This window comes from Phasianus colchicus, chromosome 23 (genome assembly GCF_987193195.1).
Source record: "Phasianus colchicus chromosome 23, bPhaCol1.hap1.1, whole genome shotgun sequence".
NCBI classification, from domain to species: Eukaryota; Metazoa; Chordata; class Aves; order Galliformes; family Phasianidae; genus Phasianus; species Phasianus colchicus.
This window is the reverse complement of record NC_143458.1, coordinates 5,748,261-5,773,011: the sequence shown is the minus strand read 5'-3', so window position 1 is coordinate 5,773,011 and position 24,751 is coordinate 5,748,261. Positions and strand designations below refer to the sequence as shown.

Genomic DNA, 24,751 nt, shown 5'->3' with positions numbered 1-24,751 from the left:
CGTTCGGAGTTGAAATATGGGTTATGATCGTGGGTCCCTGGAGGAGCATCTATCACAGCCTGGGGTGTGTGGGAAAGGAACAAACTGAGAAAATGAAGATTCTTGGTGACTCCCTTCACTGTTGCAGCATTGGGGGGGATGGGGATGATGCCCTGTGCCCCTGCTCTCTGCACAGGGTGGGTGATGCAAGGATATTTGGTTGTTGAGGTGATTAAACACATAAAGGTTTGAGGTTAAGGATTCTGCATAAAGCTTTACCATGGCCAGCCAGCATTGCTCATTGAGTCGGGAAGGTTCTGAAGGGAGAAAACTTCAAAGGAGCTGCTCAGTGTGCCCTGAGGTGTGGGGCTTTGGTGCCCGGCCCCTGGCTGCAGGTAGGTGGGGAGGTGCTTGAGGCGGAGCACAGCTCACCTGGGTGAGGTGCAGCAGCAGCTGGCAGGTAATGTGGGGCTCTGTGGGCAGGGGTTGTGTGTTGGGCTGGGGTGGGATGGTGATGGATGGGATGGGATGAGGTGGGATGGGGTGGGTGACCACCCCCCCTGCCTTTGGTATTGCACTGCAAATTCTGTAGCAGGGAGGGAAAGAAGCCCACCTGGTTGTCCAAAGGGTCCATGGGTGGGTTTGGGGTGGTGGACCATGAAATTTGGTGTTTGGGTTGAGCCCAAAAGGAGTGAAGGGTGTGGGTGGGTGAGGAAGGAGGTGCTCTCCACGGACAGCAAAGTGGGGACGTGGGGGGGGTTCTGCCTGCCCCACTGCTGGAGTGTCCCACCAGCACGTCCCAGCAGTGGTGGGGGCCATGGGATGGGGTGGACAGGGACTCAGCAGGCTGCCCACAGCAGTGGGACATGATGGGTGGCCGGGCAGCAGCACTGGGCAAGGAGGAAGTTGGAAATGCAGTGCACTGCTTGGGGTCCAAATGCAGTGGAGGGAAGGAGGGCTGCTCAGGACAGGGGTCCCCATGAGTCCCCCCTGCACTTCATGGAGCCACTGCCGGCTCTGCTCCTAGCCAAGTTACACACAAAGGCTCTGTCTGACAGCTGGACTGAAAGCACCCTACGTGCACCGAAGCAGAAAGCCTTCCCCCACCCTCATCTCCCTGCAGAATTGCCCAGAAATTCCTCTTTTCATGCCTGAAAATGAGGAGGGAATGAGTCCTTCAATGCCCTTCTCCAAGGCCGGTGCCTCCCCCGGCAGGGCTCTATTCTGAGAAGGTTTCTTCCTCCTTCCTACCAGCTGGAAACCAACAGCATTTCAGTTTTGCAGTGCAGCCCCAGGTGCCCGATAAGCCAAGGAGCACAGGTGTGGGAGTTTTAGGTGAATAATTGCTTCTGCCTTGAGTATATCAGAATTGAAATGGTTTCTTAAATAGTTTGGTATATAAAGGTTTTTCCTTGAGGCATGACAAAGGCAGTACTGTGCTGTTGGGTCTGCCCAAAAACAGCTCCAGGTGCAGCAAAGGGGAAATGCTGCTTGTGGGGCTGGGGACCTCTCCAGGTAAATGGCAGGGGAGGAAGGAGCAGGGAGCAGTCAGGGTTGATAGGTAAATTGGAACAGGGGTGTTCCAGAGCCTTGGGGACGTGGCACTGAGGGATGTGGGCAGTGGGCACAGTGGGGTGAGGTTGGATTGGGGGTCTGAGAGTTCTTTTCTGTCCTTACTAGCTGTACGAGACTGCAGAAGCAGCAGCTTTGGGATGATTTCAGGACATTAATTTCTTGCCTTTTGCCAGTGGTGACTTTGTGGCACTTCTGGTGGCAGCAGTTTGGGGTTTGAGTCGCAGTGGGAGCGCAGCCCTGGGCTGCCTGAGTCCCATGGCAACCAGCACCTTGGAAAAGCACTCCAAGCTCTCAGGCAAAACGCAGAAGAAAAATGGTTTTTAGGATAGCAACACGTGTTTCCCAAAAGAGATCATTTTTAAAGTCAGACCCCGTTTCCTTAAAACCACAAATAAACAAATGCACATCGTAAAGAGAAGCAAAAGGATGACAAAGCGTCCGCCCTGAGCGTCTGTCATTAAGGTGGCTTTGGGTAATATGTTTTATTGCTCAGTTTCTCTGCCAGGCTGGGGGATGGTCACTGCTTTGTGGCCATGGGCTCACGTCCTTCCCTCTGATGGAGTAAAAGCAGGTTCTGTTTATGATGATGATTTTCAAGCTAAGAGGAAAATCCCTATGTATCATCTGTAGGCAGAAAGCTGCAGATGCAGCTGGGCTTGTAAGTGTTACAGATAATAACATGATGGTTCCATGTCACTGGTGCGGGCAGAAATACAAGAAAAAATGATGATAATGGGATGAAATGGCTCAGTGGGGCTTTAGGATGACACCTGGGGGAGTGATGGAAGTGCTGCTCACACAAGAAGCAGCTCTGAGCTGCTTGGACAGATGGGGGATGTGAGACAGGAGAGCTCCTATTTGTGCCACTCCTGCAGTTTTTTCACCTGCAGAGATGTCATTATCTCATTTCCATGGCTGCTCCTCCAGACACCCACTGAAACCTCCTGCACTCTCAGAGTCAACAACAGGAGGCCAGGACCTTCCCAAGAGGGTCTGAATTAGCCACGTTATTCCCAGACGTGGCACCCAGAGGCATTTCCAGCTGGGATCCAGACGGAGCTCAGCTTTTTTGCAAGCAAAGCCATTTCTCTTCATCCCTGAGTCAGCGCTCCCACGGGGACTGCTGCTGTCACACCAACACTGCAGGTCCTGCAGAGAGAGAGCAGCTCTGAGCTGTCAGATTTGTGGAGGCTGAAGGGCAGAGTTAATTGCACGGGTGATGGCTGTGAGCTGTTTCCAATCGCGAACTTTAGAACGTAATTTCCAAACTGGTGACACAGAAGCAGCGCCCTGAACGAGTCATTATTGATGCACTAATAAAACCTTTGCAAGAAAAAAAAGAAAAGAAAGAAAGAAAGAAAAAGAGAGAAGTAAAGCAAATAAGGCAAACTCTATGGCCCCAGGATTTGGCTGAAAAGAAACGGCACGGCCTCACATCAGGGAGGTGAGAGGAGGAAGCAAAGCCTGGTGGGCTCCTTACCATCCTCCTGGATGCTTTCCTGGGTGATTTGGTGCATTAGCTTTAAGACAAAAAGAAGCCAACTCCTCTGGGAGGCGGTAAGAGCAAAAGAAACAGTAAATCATTAAGCCAGCTCGGTGTAATGAACAGGCAGGGGGACAAAGTGCATTAATTACAAGGGATGCGGGTGTGTTGTTGAGCAGATCAGACAAGTGGGAGCATTGCAAAGTCACACCCTGCAGGGATGCCCGGTGTCAGTGCTCACAAATACTGGTAGCAACAGCAGCTGCAGCTCCAGCTTTTGGATTTTGGACTTATTCCTGTTTGAAGGATTGCACCACCCCTCTGCATGTGGAGCTGCATGGGTAGACAGGAGCTGCTCAGAGCTGGAATCAGAACTGTTGGCTTTTCTTCATCCTATAAGTGGGTTGTGCATTTAACACAGAAAACGACCTTTCAGTTCCTCCACTTCGAAGTCCATCGGGTCCTATGAACACCAGCTATGAAATATAACTGCAGGAGATGGTTTGTGAAGTTATATCTTTGACGTATAGTAGAGCATTATGACATGATGATCACCACATCTGCTGCAGGAGTGCCTTGCCATGCTGTTCCCTCAGGGGTTTGCTGTGCTTTTTCCCATTGCTTGGATTCCCCTGCACGTACACAGTGTGGCTCATTTCCCACCACAACACACACACATTCAGCCTCGTTTGGCCAAGACCAGGTGCTCCCTTTGTTGCAGGGTACAAGTAGATGCTCTGATTGCAGGTTTTTCTCCTCAAGAGGACCAAAAGCCCATTGTATTTACCTGTTGGACTGTGCCAGCAGAGCTGGTAAGCAGCGCCTTGCTTTGATTTTGTGTTTAATTATCCAGTGTGCCCATTGTCAATAAATCTCTGCTTCTAAGTCACAAAATAAGGCAGAGCCTTGCAGCACTGCTAAAACCTTCCTGCAAAACTACTATCAAATACAGCAGGAAAAAAAAAACGATTTTAAACACAGCATTATCTCCCTAGAATTAAGTTCCTTTAGTTTTGGCATGAAAATGTTGCAGGTATTTGATGAAGGCTCCTGCAGCACAGCCTGGTGGAAGGGGCACTGTGGCAGCTGCATGTATAGGGCAGTGTTTGCAGCAGAAGCAATGTTTGCCCCAAAATATGCCCTCACCATTGCAGTGGGCCGTGTCTGTGCCATGAGCTGGCTCCTGTTGCTGCAGCTCAGAGCCTTAAGGGACAGAGGAGGGATTGCTCAGCATCACCAGCACAGCCTTTGCTATCAATTAAAATCTCCTAATTGACCAGCCCGACACAGCCGACCTGTACCCGTGCCAAGGCAGGCCCCCAAACATATGCTTGAGCCCACATCAAAGAGCTAATCGTTTCTCCACCTAATTAAACAAACCGGCAAATGGCAAGCAGGAGCCGGCTGGGTTTTAATTGCTGTGATTCTCCTAGGAAACGGGTCCCTCTGCTCCTGCAGCCCTGCGCTGTGCTGGCACTGAGGGCTGAGCTGAGCTCTGCTGGAGCCCCACTGCCTGGTGATGCTCAGTGGGAACGCTGGTGCAGCTGGTTTGGGTTGGGGAGCATTTCTGCAGCTTCATTTTTCACCAAACCCTTTGGCTCGCTGCGTTTGGGTTGAAGAAATTCCAGGAATTTAAAACAGTTTTGCTCGTAGCACAGCACTCCCATGGCTGTTCGAATCCTTCTGTATGTGCTAAACAACCCAAGTGATGTTTATTTGCAGCAGACCTCCCAGTTCTCCACATGTGCTGGCCCTCCTGCCCAGTCCCAGCTCTGCAGGGGATGCTCCTGCTCAAAAAGGGAGGGACAACCCCAAGGTTCAAGCAGGGATGCCAGAGATTGCAGCAGGAACAGGGCCTCTGCTAGATCAGCCTGGGCTCTGGTGTTTCCAATCCTCCCCAAAAGGTGAAGGGAACAAAGCTTTTGTTTTTCCCCACAGCATCACACCACATACCAATGTGATCTGTGTAATGGTAGTGTTTTTCTTTGCCTTCTAGTCAGAGGACGTTGTCAGCATGGCAAACTTCAAGGGCCATGCACTTCCAGGCAGTTTCTTCCTGCTCTTTGGGCTCTGGTGGTCTGTGAAATACCCACTGAGGTACCTCAGCCAGAAAGCAAGCAAGAAGTCCCAAAATAATCACTGCTTCCAGCGTGTGGATGCCATTGAAGGAGGAGTTAAAATCACCTTTGCTCTAATAGGTAAGGGCTATGTTGAGTTGGCAATGCCAACAGCTTCTCATCCTGTAGTAATGACCATTGTGGAGTCCTCACTCCAGAGAAACTGGTCCAGATGTGGAAGGATGCATCTCCTTGATGCTCATCTTGCGTTGAGAGACCAAATCTCACATCCCTTCCCAAAGCTCAGTTACTATTAAGGCAGCCAACCCTGACCCAAATCAGTGGCTTTTGCCTTCAGAAACCCCCCGCAGCAACCAGCAGCATCAAACCATCATTGCATATAAGCCACCATCTTGTATGCCCACGCAGGGATGCTGGCAGAACAGTTCGTCCCCGATGGGCCCCACTTGTACCTCTACAGCGGGGAGAAACGTGACTGGGTGAAGCTGATGAACTGGCAGCACACCACCATGTACCTCTTCTACGGCCTCTCCGGGGTGGTGGACATCTTCACCTACGTCTGCACCACGGTGCCGCGGGGTCTGGACCGCCTGATGCTGTCTGTGGCTGTGTTTGTCGAAGGTCAGTAGGAGATAGGAGGGATCTTGTTGGGTGAGAAACAGTGAGAACAACATTTGGCAGACTGAGATATCGCCCTGGACATCCCTGAAGACAGGACAGGTCTGATATATTATCAACGGACTGTCTGCTGCAAGATGAGAAATATAGGCATTGATGCATCCTGGCTCTCCTGGTTTGGGGTTTCTGGTGTGACAGCAGGCTGAGTTTCCTTGTTATGATGAATTGCTGGTGGATACCCCATCTATCTTACATCCTCCAAGCTGTTTGCATGCCCCGTGCTCCCCCCAAGGGCCATTAATTGTGCTGCAGGCATCGTCATTCTCATCTGCTTGCATTGCAAGTGGCAAATTGAAGTGACTTATTCTGGCTTCAGCACATCATGAATATCATTATGTCTTCAGGCTGTCTTGCATATTGTGAGCCTGGATTTCAGACCTCTTGGCTCACACAGGGCAGGAAGAAGACACTAGGAAATGAAGTTCTTGCTTACATTAGTGAGAAATATTGGTGGTAGGTGGGGGGGTTGGACCAGATGATGGTAGAAGTCTTTTCCAACCTTGGTGATTCTATGATTCTGATACTTTCTTTTCCCTTATCTCAGTGGTGTTTGAAGCACAGCACGGGCAGCTCAGCAGGTAATGTTCAGCATGTAAGAAAAGGGAATCACAGAATCATAGAATACCCTGAGTTGGAAGAGAGCCATAAGGATCATTGAGTCCAATCAATGCACCCAGGAAACATATCTCAGAGGAGACCCCGGTGCTCCCCATGGCCACACCACTCATGTGACATTAAGAAATGATTTCACTTCCACATCCCCCCAGATTGCTAACTTGATATAAACTAGGGGCTCACTTTTCCCACCTGATAAAGCTCCCTGAGAGCTGGTGGGACGCGATTTACTCAGTGGTGGTGGTCAGTATGGTTGATGCTACCCTAAGCACGGTGCTTCTTTTGGCAGGCTGTCTCTTTTATTACCACGTCCTTCACCGCCCCATGCTGGATCAGCACATCCACTCCCTGCTGCTCATCGCCATATTTTCGGGGGCCTGCAGCACCATGCTGGAGGTTTTCCTCAGGGACAACATCGTGCTGGAGATGTTCAGAGCCGGCGTCACCATCGTCCAGGGAACGTGGTTCTGGCAGGTCAGGGCTGGCTCCTCCTGCGGAGCAGAGCACTGTGGTGGGAGAGCCATGTGGGGAGGAGGAGGAGCCCATACGTCACGTCTCAATTTTGCAAGGCTGGCTTCATAAATAGATCGTAACCCAGAGAGAAAATTTACCCATCGCAGGTCATCTCTGATGGCTGCTCTGGCTGAGATGGCTTGGCTTATTTGTTTGTCTTGGCTTATTGCTTCTCTGGGGGGAAAGGCGAGTGCTCACAGTAAGCAAGAGGCGTTCTGCAGTATCTGACAACCAAGTCCTAATTGCTTAATGTGTCTAATGCACCCTGCAGTACTCCCTGTGGCTCAGTGGAAAGATGCAATCCCCACCAAGCAGTCAAATGGCTGAGTGAAAGCACGGCCACCTGCTCGCTTTGGTGGTGGAGATACAAAGAGCAGCTCCCAAAGCTCAGCTGCCAGCAATAAATGTGAGCTCTCCTCCTCTGCCTCAGCCCCGGAGCTGCTGTGTTAACTCAGAGCAGCCCTTACCCAGGGATGTGAAACACCAAAGGCACTGCACAGCTGCTTAGGGAGTGATGGGGTCCCTGGGGGGGTTCCATAAGCATAGGGATGTGGAATTGAGGGATGTGGGCAGTGGGCACAGCTGGCGTTGGGGATCTCAGACGTCTTGTCTGACCTTAATGGTTCTATGATTCTATGGTTCTATGATCCTATGACATTGATTTTCTCCCAAGCTAAGAAAGTTCTCATCCCACCCAGGTCGGGGTCGTGCTGTTCCAGCCATGGGGAGGTCCCATGTGGGATGAGAGCGACCACAGCAACATCATGTTCCTCACCATGTGCTTCTTCTGGCACTGGGCGGCCGCAGTGGTCATCCTGGCTGTGAATTACAGCATTGCTTACAGGTACTGCTGGGGCTTGGGCTTGGGAGGAGCAGGGCTGGGGTGAGATGTGCAGTGAGCAGCTGGTCTTGGTGTGCAAAGCCACACCTGGATCCACAGCCTGTACCTGCTGCAGGTTTCAGAGCACAGCAACAAACGTATGCTTTATTTGTTGAATGCACAGAATGCAAAATAGGGGCAGCAAGAGGCACAGGCACTGAGCATGGAGAAGGCAACAAGCACGACCCCGAGCTGCTCTGCAAGCTGTGCACTGTTGCTGCTCTGCACCGGGTGCTGGCTGACACCTGAAAGTCAGCATTTAATTCAATAGAAAAAACAAAGCTTTCCCATCACCACCCAACTCCTGCCCTGTCTTTGTCCCCTCCCTCACAAGGATTTCGATGCATTTGACCTCCCTTGAGCTGTTAACAAGAACGCCAGATTTTTAGGACCTCTATAGCAGTTTATTCCCTTCTGTGTGTGCACTTTGCCAAACGTTTGGGGTCTGGCTGTCAGTGATGTCTTGCCCCGTGTGTTGCAGCTGCATGCAGCGGTGTGGGAGAGGCAGTGGAGAGCCCTACATCAGCCTGGGGGTCCGCAAGCAGAAGGGTGATATGGGCTCCCAGGCTGCATTCCTGAATGGATCGGATGAAGAGTGAGGAGGATGCAGCCTCCCACTGCAAACTGGAGAAGAATCAGCTTTCCAGAAGAAAAAATACAAACAAAACCTAACAAAATGTCTGGGGAGAGTGGAGAGGGGCTGCCCTTGTGCTGCTTGGAATCCTATTGTGTGCATGGTGGTCTCTGCCCTCTGTTGTACCCAGATACACCGGCTCTGACAGAAGCACTGATTGCAGTGATTTTAGCAACAAAATGAAGCACAAAAATTGACTGTTAAATCCATAGGGATGGAGGGCATCCTTTGGCCTTCCCAGCTCCCCCAACCTGCTATGCTGCAAGGCAGGGAAGCTCCGTGCTGGGGTCAGGTCCTCCAACACCCGCACACCACAGCATCATCCCAAGGAGGGAGATCGAAGGAGCAATATGAAATTACATCAGATTTGCAGCACCACAGCTTCATCGTACACAGCAGGAATTTTATTGCCAACGCTGTGAACTGAAGACATTTTAAGAACAGTTTTCTATTCGCCAAAAATTCTTAAAGAGGGAATAAATGTGAAGCAAAAATCCTTTCAGTCTGGTGAATTACGGAGTGTGTAACAGTGGCTCTCAGAGCTGTGAGATGCATGGCTGAGCACCAGGACCACCAAACAGCCCTGATTTCCATAAGCAAATCCCCCGCAGCTGGGAAAGTGTGATGAAATGGGTGCACGTTGTGTCCCCAGCCCACCTGTGCCGGATAATTCCTGGCAAAAAGGTCATTTCTCAGGTAAGAGGAAAGCAGATGCTCAGCCTCCCTGGGTTTCCAGCCTTTGGAGCAGGTTTGTTTCGTTTGTTTCATTTTCAGGAGGCTCAAATGAGCTCGATGCAAAGGGAATTCAGCAGCAGAGCAATTCACCTCTGCACATCTGTCCGATTAATGCCACACAGTGAAGTGCCATGAATTGTACCTGGAGGGTACCAGCAGATGCTCATTCTGCTATGGTTGGGGGGCAGCCTTCCCCAAAGCACACAGTTCTCCTCTCTGCTGTAATCCAAGACCCAGGGATGGCAAGCAGGAGGAGTTCTGGAGCTCTTTTCCGACATTAAGGATTCTGTGGTTCTACAACAGCACCGTGCAGCCAGCAGCTCCTCACACACAGATCGAAACTCACTGCGGGGCGGCACACCGAGCACCTCGGGGGCTTTAGGGGGGCAGAAAGCAAACCTAAACGGGCAGCAAAAGCAGCTCGGTGTGATGCTTGAAACAGAAAAGCCAGCACCCCTCCTTCCACCCCACGGCCACACGAGGGCAGAGCTGCGAGGAGCTGCGAGGCTGAGGGCACCTTGGGCATCTTCCCCCACCCCCAGTGAAGGGATGCCGATGGAAGCCAACCCCTCCCGACCCCCCCCAGCATCCTCTCGTCCCCACCTCACCAAACGCTTTTCCTCTCCGTAGCTGGAATAGCTCTGTCTGCCTCATTAACTCCCGGCCCTACAAACGTCCTCAGCGCGGTGCTCGTTAATTTGTTTCCCTGCTCGGGAATGTGTTCTTTTCCCAGGTATGAAGGTCAGCAAAGGAGGGGAGAGGCAGGCTGTGACTGTACAGAAAACACAGGAGGAGGGTGGTTTGGAGGGAGAATTAACAACCCGTGTTTTAGCTGAAAAATGTGTTTGTAAATAGCTGAGGTACCCAAAGAAGGGCATGAATTGTTCTGGGGCACACAATAAGTGCTCCAGGATGGTTTATTATACATCAGGCACATCCAAAAGCCATCCTCACATTTATTTCTTAAGTGACAGACATTCCAGAACAGTTCTAAATGATATATATTGCTTTTAACACAGCTTTGCTTTCGTCCTATAGGATCCTATATATAGCATATGGAGCCGTATAAATTGAATTATCCATTAGCATCTTGAAACTTGGTGCTGAGCCCAGTGTTGGTGCAGCTGGAGAGGGGAGCCTTTGGAGGGCTGTATTACCCGGGGTTGGCTTGGGGCAGTTTGGTTTTTGCAGTCCTGGATGGCACAGAGATGCTGATGTTCCCACAATAGGAAATCTGCTCATTCAAGGCAGGAAAGAGCTGCAGGTGCTCTATCTCGCCCCATTTCTTCAGCATGCCAGGAGAACACAGAACATCACCCCAGAGCACCAAGTACTCCACACCTTGCTGTCCTCCTATCCACCAGCCTCTTCGCATGCTTTTCAATAGGATCTACCACTGCCACTCTCTGTGGCTGCACTTATGCAAAGCTGAAGGGACGGCGTAGGATGCAGCACAAGCCCAGCCTATGCTTCTACCACCTGCTTCACCTCCCCTGTTGCCTGTTTATGAAAGCCTGTCTTCGCATTCGTCATAATAATAATAATACTTTGCACTTCCCTAACAACCATCCATCTGCAGAGCCCGAGCTGCTGGCAAACCTTTAATTAGATCGTGCCTCCCACCACCCCCAGGAAGCAGGCAAACATTATCACATTTTTTCATTAGCACTGAGGCCGGTGATGAACCTTCAGGGAGAGGATGTTGCAGTTACAGCCAAGAAAAGAAGAAATAATTAAAAATGAAATGGAGTTCCGTTTGCTGTTTAGCTTGAAAACATCAGGGCTGGAGCCCAGGGAGGGCAGGCATTGCTGGGACCATCCCATAATACTCTCCTGTGCCCCAGCAGTCTGCAGCTGGGGAGCTGTAGGTGCAGCTCACTGAGCTCAGCCCTTCATGCAGTGATTTCAGCACACACTGTGGTTGATCCTCCATGAGTCTGGGGGCTGCTGTCACTGATGCCAGCACTTATCCTCACTTTTCACTATAGGGATTGTTTCTAGATCCCTTTTCCCCAAGCATTTCATACCCCAGCCCTCCCCAAGGACTCTCACAAAGAGACTGGTAAGCACTTGATTACCATTTGCCCTTTCTATGAGACCTTTCTCTGCTTGCTGTGCTCCTGCTGGCTCTTTAAGCTCTCTTTCAAAAGGCACCTTCAGCTCCCAGCAGCTGTGCCTTGTTTTCTCTCCAGCTCTGTCCTCCCACTGCTGGAAGAGTTTTGTTCCTTCTGCTTGCCACCAGCTTTGAGGTTAGCTTGTGTTTTGGGGGATGTTGCTTTGTAGGGCTGGGTGAGGAAAGGAAGGAAGAAAACAAAGGCAGAAAGGGGAGCTGAGTTACAAGAGGTTGCTGAAGGTGCTGCTGCTCTCTGCCAGAAACCTGGGTGCTCTGTTATTTTCAGGGAGGGTCTGTAATGAGAGCTGCTATGGGGACTAAAGGAGAGCACTTGTACCCTACAAGGTGCTGCAGCGCTGGTTTGGTGATGCTGCATTTTCTGGCATCCCCTCTAAGCTGAAGGCTCCTGTTGCAGCATGCTCAGCTCCCCTTCTGCCCGTGCAGAATGATGAGCAGCACCTGTGGGTGAAAGCACTGTGCTCCTGTCCCCATGTGCATTTCCCCACCCTGCCAACACTGAGCTTCCTCCCGCTGGATGGAGCTTTGCACGCTCTGGAGCTGCCTGCAGGAAGGCTGGAGGCCTGCACTGCATGGCAGCACGCCAGCAGCTGCCTGTTTTTCCTCCTTCCTCCTTCTTGCTATTGCTGATATGGAGATAAGTTGTGTTAAAAGGGCTCCTGGCTATGGCTCAGTGGCTTTTATGGCTGTGCAGGAGAGCAGCCCTGGAGGAGGCTGTGTGTGTTGTTCCCCTCCTGCTATTCCAGCCTTAGGGCTTCCCTTGGGTGCTGGCTTATGTGTGCAGCTCTTGACGGGGCTGAGCACTGGGCACAGCTTATCCTGCAGCCCGAATGGGGGATTTAGGGGTTGCATGGGGCCCTATGATGTGCACCCACATGTGTTGTGACCCAGAGAAATATTGGGTTGCGACTGCACTGAGTGCTTTTTGTTGCCTACATCTGCTCCTTGGGCAGGGCTCATTGCCTTTGCACTAGAACTCAGTGATTTAAAAGGAGATGGGGATGCTGTGGGGTCACAGTGTCTGTTTACCTCGAGGCACTTCATTCATTGCTCATCCGTGCAGCTGGTGAGGTGAGAAGGCTGGATGTGCAGGGATTACTTTGCATGTTGGTATGGTTTGTGTCTGCAAATGCTTAACACTGGGCAGCACTGTCAGACGAGAAAAAGGAGCAAAACCAGGCTTCTGCACGCTGCAGAGTCTGCTTTGCAAGGCAATGGGGCCAATTCTTCTCCCCCCTCTTGGTTGCTGTGGGCTAGAGATGGAGCTCACAAGGTCTCTCCTTTGATTTGGGAGCCCTGACCCCAAACTCGTGCTCACAGGCACCTTTCATACGGCATAATCCCTGTATAACCCCATGCAGAGGTTATTGTGCCCGCATCAGGGAACTCTGAGCCCTTCCAGCAGAGCCTGGCCTCGCTGCCACGTCTTCATTGGCTCTTTCCCCAGTCATCCAGAAAATAACATCATAACTGAATACACAAAATCACCATGGGAAGGGGAATCGGCTGCTCTTCCCAATTTAGTGGCAAACTGTGGGATGCTCCTTGCTGCTGGCAGATCCAGGTGTCCCTTATTGTGAAACCACGGCTGAGTCAGTGCTGCAAGCCGGCCTGCGGGGAGCCCAGCTCCAAACATCCTGTCCGAGGGCCACCTCCCTGCCTCACCTCTGCCTTTATCTGCCCCTTCTGAGTAACAACGCGTCTGGCCAGGGAGAAGGACAGGCAGAAGCTGCAGGTAAAATCTTCTCTTTGCCCATAAAGGGAGGCCAAGCTGCCTTGCGTGGCATGGATGTGACTCCTGGAGTTTGGGAAGGGGCGTGGGGAGCCCAGCTCTGTGATGGTTTTGCGTGATGGTGGCTGCTGGAAGGCTGTTGGGGTGGTGTTGGTACAGGCAGCCTCCTGCTGCTCTGCAGTGTTAGGGCTTCTCTGGGGAGCTCTCAGGTTCTGGGGTCGTGGGGGAGGATTTGCAGGAGGAGAAGGGAGAGGTGGGGATTTCTGCTCAAGAGAGAAGTGCCCACATAGCAGAGGAAGAGGAGGAACTGCAGAGAGGGATGTGTGGGGAAGGCTCTCCAGCGCCCATCATTCAGCATGGAGGATGCTGGATGCTGCCCTGGATGCTGCCCCTCACACCCGTGGGTACTCACACATCCATCTCTGCTTGGTGCTGCTTTGCTGATGTGTGATGGAGCTTGAGAGGACAGCCTGGCAGCTGGGCAGAGCTGCAGTCCTGCCCACATTGGGCAGCAGCACGCTGTGCCATAAGGAGAGCAGGCAGCTCCCGTATGGCTGCTGCAGGAGAGCGCTGCAGCCTGCGAGCTGCAGGGAGAGAAAGACAGCACAGGTAACAACTCCTGACTGCAGCCATGTTTCACGTCCTCTGACAGGGAAAGCAGCTTGCAGGAGAAATAAATAACCCAGCACTGCACTCTAGGGCTGCGACTCGCCTGGAGCCTCAGCAGCTTGTGTGGGAGCGTTTGGGTGCTGGGCTGGGTTTGGCCTTACTGGGACGTGCTGCACCTCGAATGTGTGAGCTGTGAGAGTGGTTTGTTGCTTGGAAACATGTCTGGTTTCTCTAAGAAATAGTGGCTGTTCCTTAAAATAAGTTTTTGTTGTTGACTTTTTTTTCCTTTCCCTGAGAGGGATGAATTCGAGCCTCTGCTTGACCAAAGGGTTGGGATGGGGAATCTCTACTACATGACAGATAAACCTCTGGTTGTCATTTGGATGCTGGAAGGTCTCTGCTCTCCTCTTCTCCTCCTCCACAGAAAGCTAACGCTGTGGCTGTGTCCCAGTCCAGATGCAGTCCTGACTCCAGCTTCAGGCTGCTGTCATTGCAGTCAGCATCCCTGTAGGACAATGGTAACATTTGGTTATATATCATGCAATTGTGCACCGCTTAAATACGATTTAAGAGCATTTGTTTTTAGTCACTTCAGCACGTGGATGCGTGTGCAAGGAAGATAAGTGCCCTGGATGTGTGTCCAGGCTATAATCAGCAGAGACACGGTCGCTCCTGGGGCACAATCCACCTCACCCTACAACTGAGGTACAGCAGAGAACCTGAGTCAACTCCTGGGATGAGGCAGCTCTCATCAACCCTAAGGGCTGTTGAGTCATTTCCCTGCCATGAGGAAACCTTAGCATGGCACAAAGAGTCCCAAGCCTTCCCCAGATCACCCATCCTGGGGGATGGATGCTGATGCTCTGGAATCCACAAGCTGCCCCAGCACTGCAGCCCCAGCCTGGCCAGGGATGTCTTGCAGAGCTCTCCCACACCCGAGGCACTTGCCACACCACATCCTACCCTTATTTCACGGTGCTAATTACTTTCTCGTGTGGGAGGACTTGGAGAACGTGCTGGAGTTGTTCATCCAGCCTCTGCCATTTCCTTTGGTATTTATAAACACGACGAGGATGTATTTGTGATGCAAGGGCCCCCTGATGCAAGTTGGTGTGGCAGCTTTTCTACAGATGAGTAATGCTTTCTTCCATACAAAGCCCAGAGGTGGAGAAGGAGCAAAAGGGCTGCAAGGAGGGCAGGAGTGAGGGCTCTTCAGGTGATAGATGTATACAGAGAGTGTGGAGAGATGTCTCGCTCACGTTTGGCACAGAGGTTATGTGGAACGCATGAGGCTCTTCTGGGCCACAGTGCCCATGTTGTCATGGCTCACTGTGAGGCTTTGGCTGCTGGGAGCTGCTGGGCACTCCAGATTCACACCCAGCGATTATCTGGTTGGGAAGGAGCTTTATGTTCTGAGGAAATAATTGCCGTGCTGCTTTTTATTAGCAGAAGCATTGTTACGGGACCTCAAAGCATGGAGCTGCCATGTTTTCTTGAGTGTTAACATCTTTTTTTTTTTGTCATGAGGAAGTTGAGACGACTGAAATACAGATACAGAGGTACACACGGTGGCAGCTTCTCCTTTAGGCACCTTATCTCTGGCATTCCCTGGTGCAGTGGATGATGCGGCTCCCCGGGAAGCTGAGCAAGCTCTAGGTGTAACCTGAGTCTGTTTGTCCCTACAGACAGCAGGACTGATCCCAATGCCGACGAGTTTCCTTGGCAGTGCCCTCCGGGGCACCTTCTTCCTCATCTTTGGTCTCTGGTGGTCGGTGCGATACCCCCTGAAGTATCTCAGAAGGAAAACAAATGCTGAGAACCAGCCAAGCTCTGGGCTCCGGCGCGTGGAAGTCTTTGAAGGGGCAGTCAAAGCTTTCTTTGCCCTGGCAGGTAAGGGCTCCCATCACCTAATCCCAGCTCATTGAGGGCTGTCATGGTGGGACACATTTGTTGCTGTGTGGGAGAACTTGGGGACAAGCTAGTGGCATGGTCTGCTACCATCCCTATCAATATTGCTGGGCAGATATCACTATGAATCCCCCATCTCGAAGAAACATTTCCAAGTTTGCCCTTTCCTCCATGTAAAAGGAAAATGTGACCTTTCTGCCCTCTTCCTAGGCATCCTGGTGGAGCAGTTTGTCCCCTCTGGTCCCCACCTGATGCTGTACAGCCCCAAGACGCACAGCTGGACAGACCTCACGCACTGGCACTACACCACCATGTACCTCTTCTTCCTCCTCTCTGGCATCGTGGATGTGGTCTCACACTCACCACTCAAACTGCCATTGGGTTTAGATCGGCTCTCGCTGTCCGTGGCTCTGTTCATGGAAGGTGAATGGGGGAGAGCTGGGGGAGGGCTGGGGTGTCACCAGCACGCAGCAACCAAAAACCCCCAGGCTGTATTTTGGTGTCATATGCTCCATGTGCACAAGGGTTTGGATTTCTCCTGGTGATGAGCAGCTTGCTCTCTCCAGCATCACAAAAATGCACTGACCCTTCTAACACAAAGGGACAAACCCTGATGCAAAGCTCTCTGATACCTTAAGAACTGCAGGTGCCCATTGCTGGGTTCCTTCTGGCCAGCACACAGGGCTGCCCATGGCTCTAGCAGTGCCCCTAAGCTATGGCTTGGAGGCCCCCAAAGCTGGGAGCTGCACAGTCCCTGCAGAACAAGGTGATAGCAGTTGGCTGTTTGCTGCTTGACCCTTCCCATCAGGCAGATCTTAGCAAGACCTACAGCATGGCTGTAATATTCATATATATATATATTTTAATATTTAAAAGCCAGAAACAAATCCCAGAGCATCCTTTCCTAATGCAGTGTTAATTTTTTTGCCAGGTTTGCTCTTCTGCTGCCATAACTATGGTGATGCTGCACTGGACCAGCACCTCCACTCCCTGTTGGCCTTCGCTATTTTTGCTGGAGCCCTCTGTGTCCTCCTGGAGGTGTTTCTCCGAGATCACATCATCCTGGAGTTGCTCAGGACCAGCACATTCCTTCTGCAGGGCTCCTGGCTCTGGCAGGTCAGTGGGAACCCAGCGCTCCCCTCCAAGCTGTGGGCTTTGCCCCAGGAAGGTGCAGGGATGCTGTGATCATAAGAGTGGGAAACCACACTCATGATTTTCCGTTCTTATTATGGGTTAAGTTCCAAGCAATGTTTGGATCCCTTTCCCCAAGATGAGCGCCCCATGTCCCTGCCAGTTTGGCTGATGAGAGCACTGAGGCAGTGTGCTGGGTGTTACTGGGATTATTTTGCCTCTATCTCATGGCAAGCTGCAGCAGCAAAGGGATCAAAACAGGAGGAAAAGCAGTGAACAATCATAGAATGGCTCAGGCTGGAAGGGGACCTTTAAAAATCATCTAAATACACTAAAGCCTGATGCTTCTGCCTAACACCTCTGTCTGTGAGCAGATCGGCTTTGTGCTGTCCCCTCCCTGGGGAGGACCGGGCTGGAACCAGACTGACAGCAGCAATTTCTCATTCCTCACCATGTGCTTCTGCTGGCACTATGCAGGAGCCCTCATCACCCTGGCAGCCAACGCGGCCGCGTCACGCTGGTATGTGAGCACCTCCAAACCAACCCCACGTTGTGTTACGAGTTATGAAAACCGTGTGTCTGTGTGGAGCAGGGGCTGTTGCGAGGGAGGGGGAAGGCTGGGTACCACCGAGCTGCTCAGCATCCTTCCTACGGGTTGGGATGAGCAAACAGCTCTGCTGCCTGCGTCCTCCTGAGCCGTGTTCCTGTCCCTCCCCACAGCTGCAATGAGTCCTGCCAGCTGCGCTTCGGGGACATCGACGTGGAGTTGGACTGCGGTCTGTGCGTCCGCAAGAAGGGCTCTGGTGGGGCACTGCTGCCCGAGGGCGGCACCGAGGAGAAGTGAAGCCTGCAGTGGGCAGTGGCAGCTCCTCCTGCTGCTCTGGGGCTTAAAATGAACTTCTGAGTTCCGCTTGGTTAAACTGGAAGCAGCAGGAGGTTGAGCCCCAAAGCTGAGCTGATCCTGCGTGCTCCCAGCCCCCTCTGACAGCGAGGAGTTTGCTGTTTTCTCAGGACTGGTTTGCTGGCAGGCAGTGTGGCTGGTTGGGCTGTCTCTGAACCCAGCAGGAGGGATGCAAACTGCCCCCTGAAGCAGCTCCTGGTGCCTGCTGCTCGCTGTGCCCTTAGCAGAGGGGTTTTGTACAAAGCTTTGCATGCACAGAGGGAACACGGTCCCAAATAAAGTGCTATAACAAACTTTCTTATGGATCTTCTCACTATGCTTTGAGGTTGGAAGCACTGCAAGGTGATGTCTGGCTGCTGGGCTGTTTGGGAGTGAATGGAGTATTGGTTGGGGCTGCTGGAGAGCAGGGGCACAAAGCTGCAGCCCTGAGGGTTTAGATCAGAAATGAGAGGCAGTTTTGGAGCAGACAGTTGGAGCAGAAGGATGTGATGTGCCCAGGAGATGGGGCCTTGCTTTTCTCCTAGGTCTCTCACTTGGCTTGCAGCTGGACAGCAAGGAATCGCTTCCTGCCACTGAGACCAGAACAGAACCAAAAAGTTGCCATTAAACAGGATTAATGAGAGAAGAGGAATTTCATCGATGGTGCTACATCCCCTTCTAAGGGCTGGGTGAGATGGCTTAGCCCACACCTCCACCAGGCCTTGGGGGAGAGCCCACCCTGCCCAGGGCAGTGCCATTCCCAGCCCTGCAAGGTCTCTGCAAATGGCATTCACTGCCCCTATGGGACCAGAGTCAGGGCCACACAGTTGGCTCATTACAGACTGGCTGCCATTGATGGGAAGCTGAGTGCAGAGGTTGTAACCCCATGTACTGTACTTTGATTGAAAAGAAAAGGAAAAAATCCTCTTTCCCCTTTGATCAACCAGTGTTGCACTTCGCAATTTTTTTTCTTGTCTTGGTATCACCTGGAGTAGCAGAAATGCTGAGGCACAGCCTGAAGCAGTGATGGAGCACCTGGTGGGAAGGCAGGGCCAGCACAGGGCAGCTCAGGTGCATGCAATGTAAGTGATGGAAGGGCTGCAGCCAGGATCCACCCCTTCCCAGCCCTCATTCTGGGGTTGGCAGTGAATGTGAGAGCATCTTGTTGTAGATCTCTTCATACCTGAGGCCTTCTAAAGGTAAGCAGCTTTTTTTTCCTTTTGTATCTGTGTGTATGGCAGCTGTACATGAGCATATCTTCACTTGCTGTAGCCTAGGACTTTGCTATTTCACTATTGTGGCTGTGCTCTCCATTGCATTATAACATTACAACTAAGGAATGTGGAATAGCTCTGACTGAGGATTTCACCAGTTAAAGTTCAGGTTTTAGTGGAGATGTTTCCCTTTCCTTGAAGAAATGCAAACAAGAGCAAATACTTAATGATCCTCATGCCTGCATGCTGAATGAGCTCAGCTCCATGCCCAGAGTGAATGCCTGAGGATTCCCTTGAGCTGTGCACACGACATGACCTGTCACTGAGCTGGGCAATAGCATTGCCTGGTGTTGAGATGTCACTCGTGTTCATTGAGTCAATGGCACAGAAAGAAAGAAGCAGGTTGGTGTAGCTCTGATTGCATCTGTAGAGCAGTTCCTAAGGAGCTGCAGGTGGAAACGATTCCCTACACAGCTTTAGCCCCAGGCTGGAAGGCAACATAGCTTGGTGACTGGGCAATGGCAGCAGTGAGGAAGTTCTGTGGGTTCTGCTGATGTAGCAGCATGGTTTGGTGCAAGGACACCCACCTCCCTGCAAAGCCCTCATGTTCTGTCCATGTTTCAGCCCCAGAGAGGCAGCAGTGATGTGGACATACTGTTCCAGGGGGGATTGTTGTCCTTATGGTTTGGGGCTCCTGGAATTACCTCTGCCCAAAGCAAAGCCTCCATTTGCATGCTTGCAAGCCATTAATGCCTAACTAAATGACAGCACTGGTGCCAGGAATGAAGGTAATGCCCACCTGTGTTGTTGCTGCTTCCTGTCTGTTAGTGTAAGACTTGGGTTAGTGGCAGTGTTCTCTGTTGTAGAGTTAGTCAGGGATTGAGGGAGCTCTTGTGCTGGGGGAGTAGAGGCTCTCCTGCTTCCCACCTGCAGCATTTGGTTATGAATTATGAGAATTATGTCCTAGCACTGAAATTCTTGAGCCTCCAGACCCAAATGCTGCTCATGAATCATATGCTGAGTCTCAGTGGCACTTGCAGTGGAGTGGTATTATTGACATCATGTTCTGTTTTTCCCCTGAGCTATTGCTGTGTTGTGTTTGGTGCTGCTGGGCAGCTGCTGCTCCCAGTGCTGCTTTGCAGATAGGAGCAACTGCAGGTTGGGGAAGAAGTATAGTAAAGGCCAGGCATGGTGATGTGTGGCATAGAATAAATGGTGGTGTTTGTGGGGCATCCTTTGGTATCTAACAGCAGTGCTTGCAGGTTTATGGCTGCTCAGCAAGCAGGCAAGATGTAACGTGAGTGTTGTTTCAGATAAGAGCAGTTGCCTTGTAAAGCACAGAGCCCAGATATTGTCACAGAGCAGCAGTTCCAAGTTCCAGCCTGGGTTTTAAACTTAAGCCCAGTAACAGCTGTCTGTTTGGCAGGGCAGGGTGAGCAGTGTGCTGTAATGCTGTTGTTGGGGTAGCTGTGCTGGCGGCTTCTCTGAGCAACACTGGGGGAAAAGAAATCCTTAAATGAGTGCAGCTGAGCATGTGCTGGGTAACAGTGCTTCCCCAGGGGAACCTGGACAGGTAGCTGGGAAGGTCAGTGCAGTGCTGGGGCTGTGAGTGTTGGGGAGCACCTCTGGAACTGGCAGATTATAAATAGCTAAATGCCAAAAGATGACTTTTATTATTTACTCGTTGCTATTTAAAGGGAGTTCTAAGGCAATCAGTATTCCTCAGTGTGCTTAAACAGTCTTTTGTTTCTGTGTAGGGTCCAACCAGGACATGCTGTGTCAGCCCATGCAAGCTGCAGGCATGAGATACAGCCATCCTCTTCCAACTGCCCAAGCATTTTACTTTATTTTTTTTATTTTTTTTTCCCCAGGGACATTCAAGAAAAGGGCAGCTGGGCATAACAGCCTTTTAATTTCTTTTTATTTCCCCTTTCTTTCCCCGGTCAGTTGTGCAGAGGTGAATGGAGCTGTCTATTTCTCATTGCATGCAGTGACGGAGACTGTCCTGCCCAGCAGATTGCAGTGGATACATAAATAAGAGCACAAAGCTGTTGTGCTGGCCCATTATGCTGCAGGTTCACTTGGTGTGACCTTCCCAAGGAACCCTTGCTCTCAGATGTGAGCACAGCACTGGGAGAAGAGCCCAGAGGGAGGGCCGAACCACTCCTGTTGTCATGGAGACAGCAGGGACCAGGAGGATGCTCCAGAGAGAAAGCCCAGGTGGAACTGGCTGCCCTGCCCCTCCTGCTCTGGGATGGAGAACAAAGGGATGCTGTGGGAAAGGCGTGACAGACAACACAGGCTAAGTCATGTTTGCCACAATACAGCCCCATGAAGCTGGAAGAGAGGAATCACAAGTCTGGAACACAGGAATAGCACAGAGTTGTTCCAGTTACAGCTAGCAATTGTGGAAGATGTTAAGCATCCTGGGCTGTGCTCAACCACATCCTCAGCTCTTAACTCTGCTGGCACAGATTCTTCACCCGCTCTCACTGACAAGCTTCAGGGCAACCTCTATGGGAGATAGGGTTGCTTCCCTTAGCCCCAGTGTTTCTCCTTACCTTCAGTCCCATGCCACGCAAAGGCTGCCGTGCAAAGGCTGCCTGATGCGTCTTCCCAGCTCCTCCTTCAGCCTCCAGCCTGCTCTCAGTGAAGGATTGCTGCTGCTAACAGAATGGTCTGAATTGAGCTGCCCTGGCAGACTGCACAGAGCCCACAGGCCATAGGTTAAGTGCTCCTGTAACAAAGCACAGGCTCCTCACGGGTCACTGGTAAATACAACAGAACTCTGGGCGTTTTTAACCTCTTCCTGCAGAACCAAACCTCACATTAACGCTGAGCAGAGCTGCCCAGTTCACCTGCAGTGATGCTGTTGGCTCTTATGGGACCACTGGGGGAGGTTGAGCAGAGGCAGCCCAGGCACTGCATGGGTTAAGGATGTCCTGACTTCATGCACTGCAGCACTTACAGCTCCCCTGGGCTCCATCCCGTGCTGTGCTAAGGCTCGTAGCCAGCTGATTGGCATGGGGTCCCACTGGGGCTTGAGACCAGAGAGCACAAGCAACTTCTTACAGTGAGAAATCACAGCAGAGCCGCTGTGTGGGCAGGGGGAAATGGGTCTGCAATCACAATGCGCCTTGCCTGCCCACCTTCCACTGGGATCAGTGCTCACCTCCAGCCACAGACATTTCTTTCAGGCTCAACTACATTCCAAAATACCTAACTTCAGCATTGAGCACCACTTGCCCTCCATTTCCCTGCCTCACTCTTCATCATTCCTGATGCCAACAAGAAGTTATAATGTCCTATAAAAACAGGTTGTCTCCCATCTCACATGCTTTCCCTGTTTCACCCTTGCAGTGCACACATTGAAACCTCTGCCATCTCAGTAGATGCCAAGCAATGAGTTACAACTGCTCTGGAGACACCCAGACAGGAAGAGGTTTCTGCCTGCTGACACCAACCTCAGCCTCTGCACCAACCTTGAGATCTGCAGTTTGCTCCCAGAAGCATCGATGCTCAGTCCTAAACCACACTGCTGTAACAGCAAAGCAGGTTGGCAAAATAAATCTGCCCACGCTACATCCACCTACTGTTGGGCACAGAACGGTTTCCATATACATTATCCCACTGCACAACCTCAGAAGAGCAATTATTAATGAGCAGAGAGACAAAGTCATCCCACGCTTCCTCCCCTGCTCTGCGTTCCCAGCTCCCAAAGACACACTACGTGCAGCAAACACCTTCTTAGCAGAGATCTTCTAGCACATTTCTAAACTTTTTTTCCTTTTCTAAGGCTGCAGTCAAAATCCATCGTAAGGAATTGATCTGGAGCACTCAGCAGTGATCACCAGAGCATGGAACTAATAGATTGGGATTCAGGTCTGATGTATTTATTTTGGGGGTGTAATGCTATAATGTGATGGAAAGCACAGCAGTAATAGTTGGGTAGCAAAGTTTTAGGCTGCAGCAAGTGAGGATAAGCCCAAGTGCAACAGCCATGGACACAGAAACAAAGGAAGAAAGCTGCTTACCTTTGAAAGGCCTTGGGCAGGCAGGATCTCCAGTGAGATGCCCGTATCTCTACTGCCAACCCTTAAATGAGGGCTGGGAAGGGCTGGATCCTGGCTGCAGCCCTTCCATCACTTACACTGCATGCACCTGAGCTGCCCTGTGCTGGCCCTGCCTTCCCACCAGGTCACCATCACTGCTTCAGGCTGTGATGACTCAGCATTGCCACTACAGGGGGACCAATAGAAATTATCAAAGGAAAAAATCTAATGCCTAAATTCAATTCTAGAATTCAATCTACAGACTCCGTAATTCATTTCTTTTTCAGTCATCCTACCTGAAGGTGCAATCCAAGAAACAGCTTTGGATTTGAGAATCGCTGCAGCATCATTCAAATGAAATTCACAGCTAAAAATCAAAACACCTTCCCAAGTAGTTGTGACAAGACAACAGACGGCATTTTCTAGGACAGCATCTGTTCATTCCTGCAGACTGAATAATTCAGCCAGAATATGGGAGTTCCAATGGAACTCAGGAGCCCATTTTAAGGAGAAGCAGAACACGCAATCATTTCCTACTGAAAGCTGTTAGAGCTTCGTGTGTCCTCCTGCCTTCTCTCCTCTCTGTTCAGACCCATTGGGAACCACCCAGGTCAACACAAAGAAAGGCCAGGTCTGTCTCCTGGTCCCCAGAACCAGTCCTCAAACAGCAGCAACTCTTCAGTCATTTCTGTGAGATGTGGGAGAGGAAGAATTTGTGCTCGAGGTCACACTTCAAAGAGGGAAAATAGAAATGACAGACAGAAGCAGGGACAGCTGTGAGCTTCACAGCCTGTTGGTTTTAGGTGTTCTGGAACAGAGAGTTAAACCAAGCACTCAAGTTCCCCTCCTAAAAAAATCATTAACAGGCGATACAGTAAATGCTAATTACAAATATCAAACTGCTGCCATGGGCTCTTCACATCTTCAAAGTATTTCCAATCTGGCCATCAACAAGAAGTGCACAACAGAACCGTATCACACATTGAGGTTTGTCTCCCTGAATGCCCTCTTGTCTCTAACCCACCCGTGCTCCAACATGAGGATGTAACGCCAGTCAGGAGTCCCAGGCACTGCCTTAACATCATGCTCACAGAACCACAGGGTTGGAAGGGATCTCTGGACATCACCTTGTCCATCCTCCCCCTGCCAAGGCAGGTTTCCTACCCAGGAATGCATCCCATGACGCTGAGCTCTGCCAGCCACCAGCTCTGACCCACCTCACTGCTCACTTTTCTACCCCACACCTCCCCAGCTTACCAGCAAGGCTGTTCTGGGAGGCAGCATCACAACCTTGCTGAAGTCAAGGTACACAACACCCACTGCTCTCCCATTTACCAGCTGCCATGGCATCACAGAAGGCTACCAGATTGGCCAAGCACAATTCTCCCCTGGTGAATCCATGTTGACTAGTCCTGATAACCTTCTTCTCTTCCATCTCTTGGAGATGACATCCAGAACGAGGAGCTCCATCACTTTCCCAGGGACAGAGATGAGGCTGACCAGCCTGTTGTTTCCCAGCTCCTTCTTGCCCTTTTTGAGGACTGGAGCCACACCAGCTTTCCTCCAGCCCTCAGGCACTTCTCCTTTTCTCCATGACCTTTCAAAAGCAGCTGGACCATCACTTCTGCATCACATTGTGGCCCACAGGTTTGTGTGCACTGAGGTTGCCTAGACAACCTCTAACCAAGTAGATTCTCCTCAACCAAGGGGAAGTTTTCCTTTCCCCTGACTTTCTCCTTCTCTCTGCAAAGGCCAGCAGGATCACAAGACTCTGGGCAAGGCAGAAGAGTCAATCTCACTATCAGCACATTTCTTCAAAGATGGGAAGTAAAGAAGAGGTGGACAAGGAGGTGGGAAAAGGTCTCCCCAGGTTTGAAAAGGACAAAGAGGGAGGCAAGACCATGAATAAAGAGAAGAAACAGTC

At 51.2% G+C, this 24,751-nt stretch overlaps 2 protein-coding genes across 5 annotated transcripts; both read left to right on the top strand.

Moving 5' to 3' along the window:
* Positions 1 to 310: 310 nt before the first annotated feature.
* On the top strand, positions 311 to 8,917 carry LOC116232978 (transmembrane protein 45B-like). 2 transcript variants are annotated; one of them, XM_090123417.1, is made up of 6 exons: positions 311 to 374; positions 5,034 to 5,235; positions 5,524 to 5,736; positions 6,698 to 6,882; positions 7,620 to 7,765; positions 8,283 to 8,917. In XM_090123417.1, the coding sequence occupies exons 2-6, from the start codon at positions 5,052 to 5,054 to the stop codon at positions 8,398 to 8,400; spliced, it is 846 nt and encodes a 281-aa protein (XP_089979543.1). In that variant the 5' UTR covers positions 311 to 374; positions 5,034 to 5,051; the 3' UTR covers positions 8,401 to 8,917. The 2 variants fall into 2 exon arrangements, with proteins under 2 accessions (XP_089979543.1, XP_089979542.1); XM_090123416.1 differs by lacking the exon at positions 311 to 374 and adding an exon at positions 3,450 to 3,849.
* A 2,247-nt stretch (positions 8,918 to 11,164) lies between these two features.
* Positions 11,165 to 17,853, top strand: LOC116232979 (transmembrane protein 45B-like). 3 transcript variants are annotated; one of them, XM_090123426.1, is made up of 6 exons: positions 11,165 to 11,232; positions 15,328 to 15,532; positions 15,761 to 15,973; positions 16,482 to 16,666; positions 17,056 to 17,201; positions 17,402 to 17,853. In XM_090123426.1, exons 2-6 carry the CDS (start codon positions 15,346 to 15,348, stop codon positions 17,523 to 17,525), a joined length of 855 nt encoding a protein of 284 aa, XP_089979552.1. In that variant the 5' UTR covers positions 11,165 to 11,232; positions 15,328 to 15,345; the 3' UTR covers positions 17,526 to 17,853. The 3 variants fall into 3 exon arrangements, with proteins under 3 accessions (XP_089979552.1, XP_089979553.1, XP_031455486.1); XM_090123427.1 differs by lacking the exon at positions 11,165 to 11,232 and adding an exon at positions 11,351 to 11,419; XM_031599626.2 differs by lacking the exon at positions 11,165 to 11,232 and adding an exon at positions 12,816 to 13,036.
* Positions 17,854 to 24,751: the final 6,898 nt, after the last annotated feature.

Excerpts from the sequence above, each read along its gene's own strand:
- LOC116232978 (XM_090123416.1), top strand. The coding sequence starts at position 3,619 with ATGCTGTTCCCTCAGGGGTTTGCTGTGCTTTTTCCCATTGCTTGGATT. Across the intron at positions 5,737-6,697 it reads TGTGGCTGTGTTTGTCGAAG|GCTGTCTCTTTTATTACCAC; the intron begins GTCAGTAGGAGA and ends TTCTTTTGGCAG. Across the intron at positions 6,883-7,619 it reads AGGGAACGTGGTTCTGGCAG|GTCGGGGTCGTGCTGTTCCA; the intron begins GTCAGGGCTGGC and ends CATCCCACCCAG.
- LOC116232979 (XM_090123426.1), top strand. The coding sequence starts at position 15,346 with ATGCCGACGAGTTTCCTTGGCAGTGCCCTCCGGGGCACCTTCTTCCTC. Across the intron at positions 15,533-15,760 it reads AGCTTTCTTTGCCCTGGCAG|GCATCCTGGTGGAGCAGTTT; the intron begins GTAAGGGCTCCC and ends CCCTCTTCCTAG. Across the intron at positions 15,974-16,481 it reads CGTGGCTCTGTTCATGGAAG|GTTTGCTCTTCTGCTGCCAT; the intron begins GTGAATGGGGGA and ends TTTTTTTGCCAG.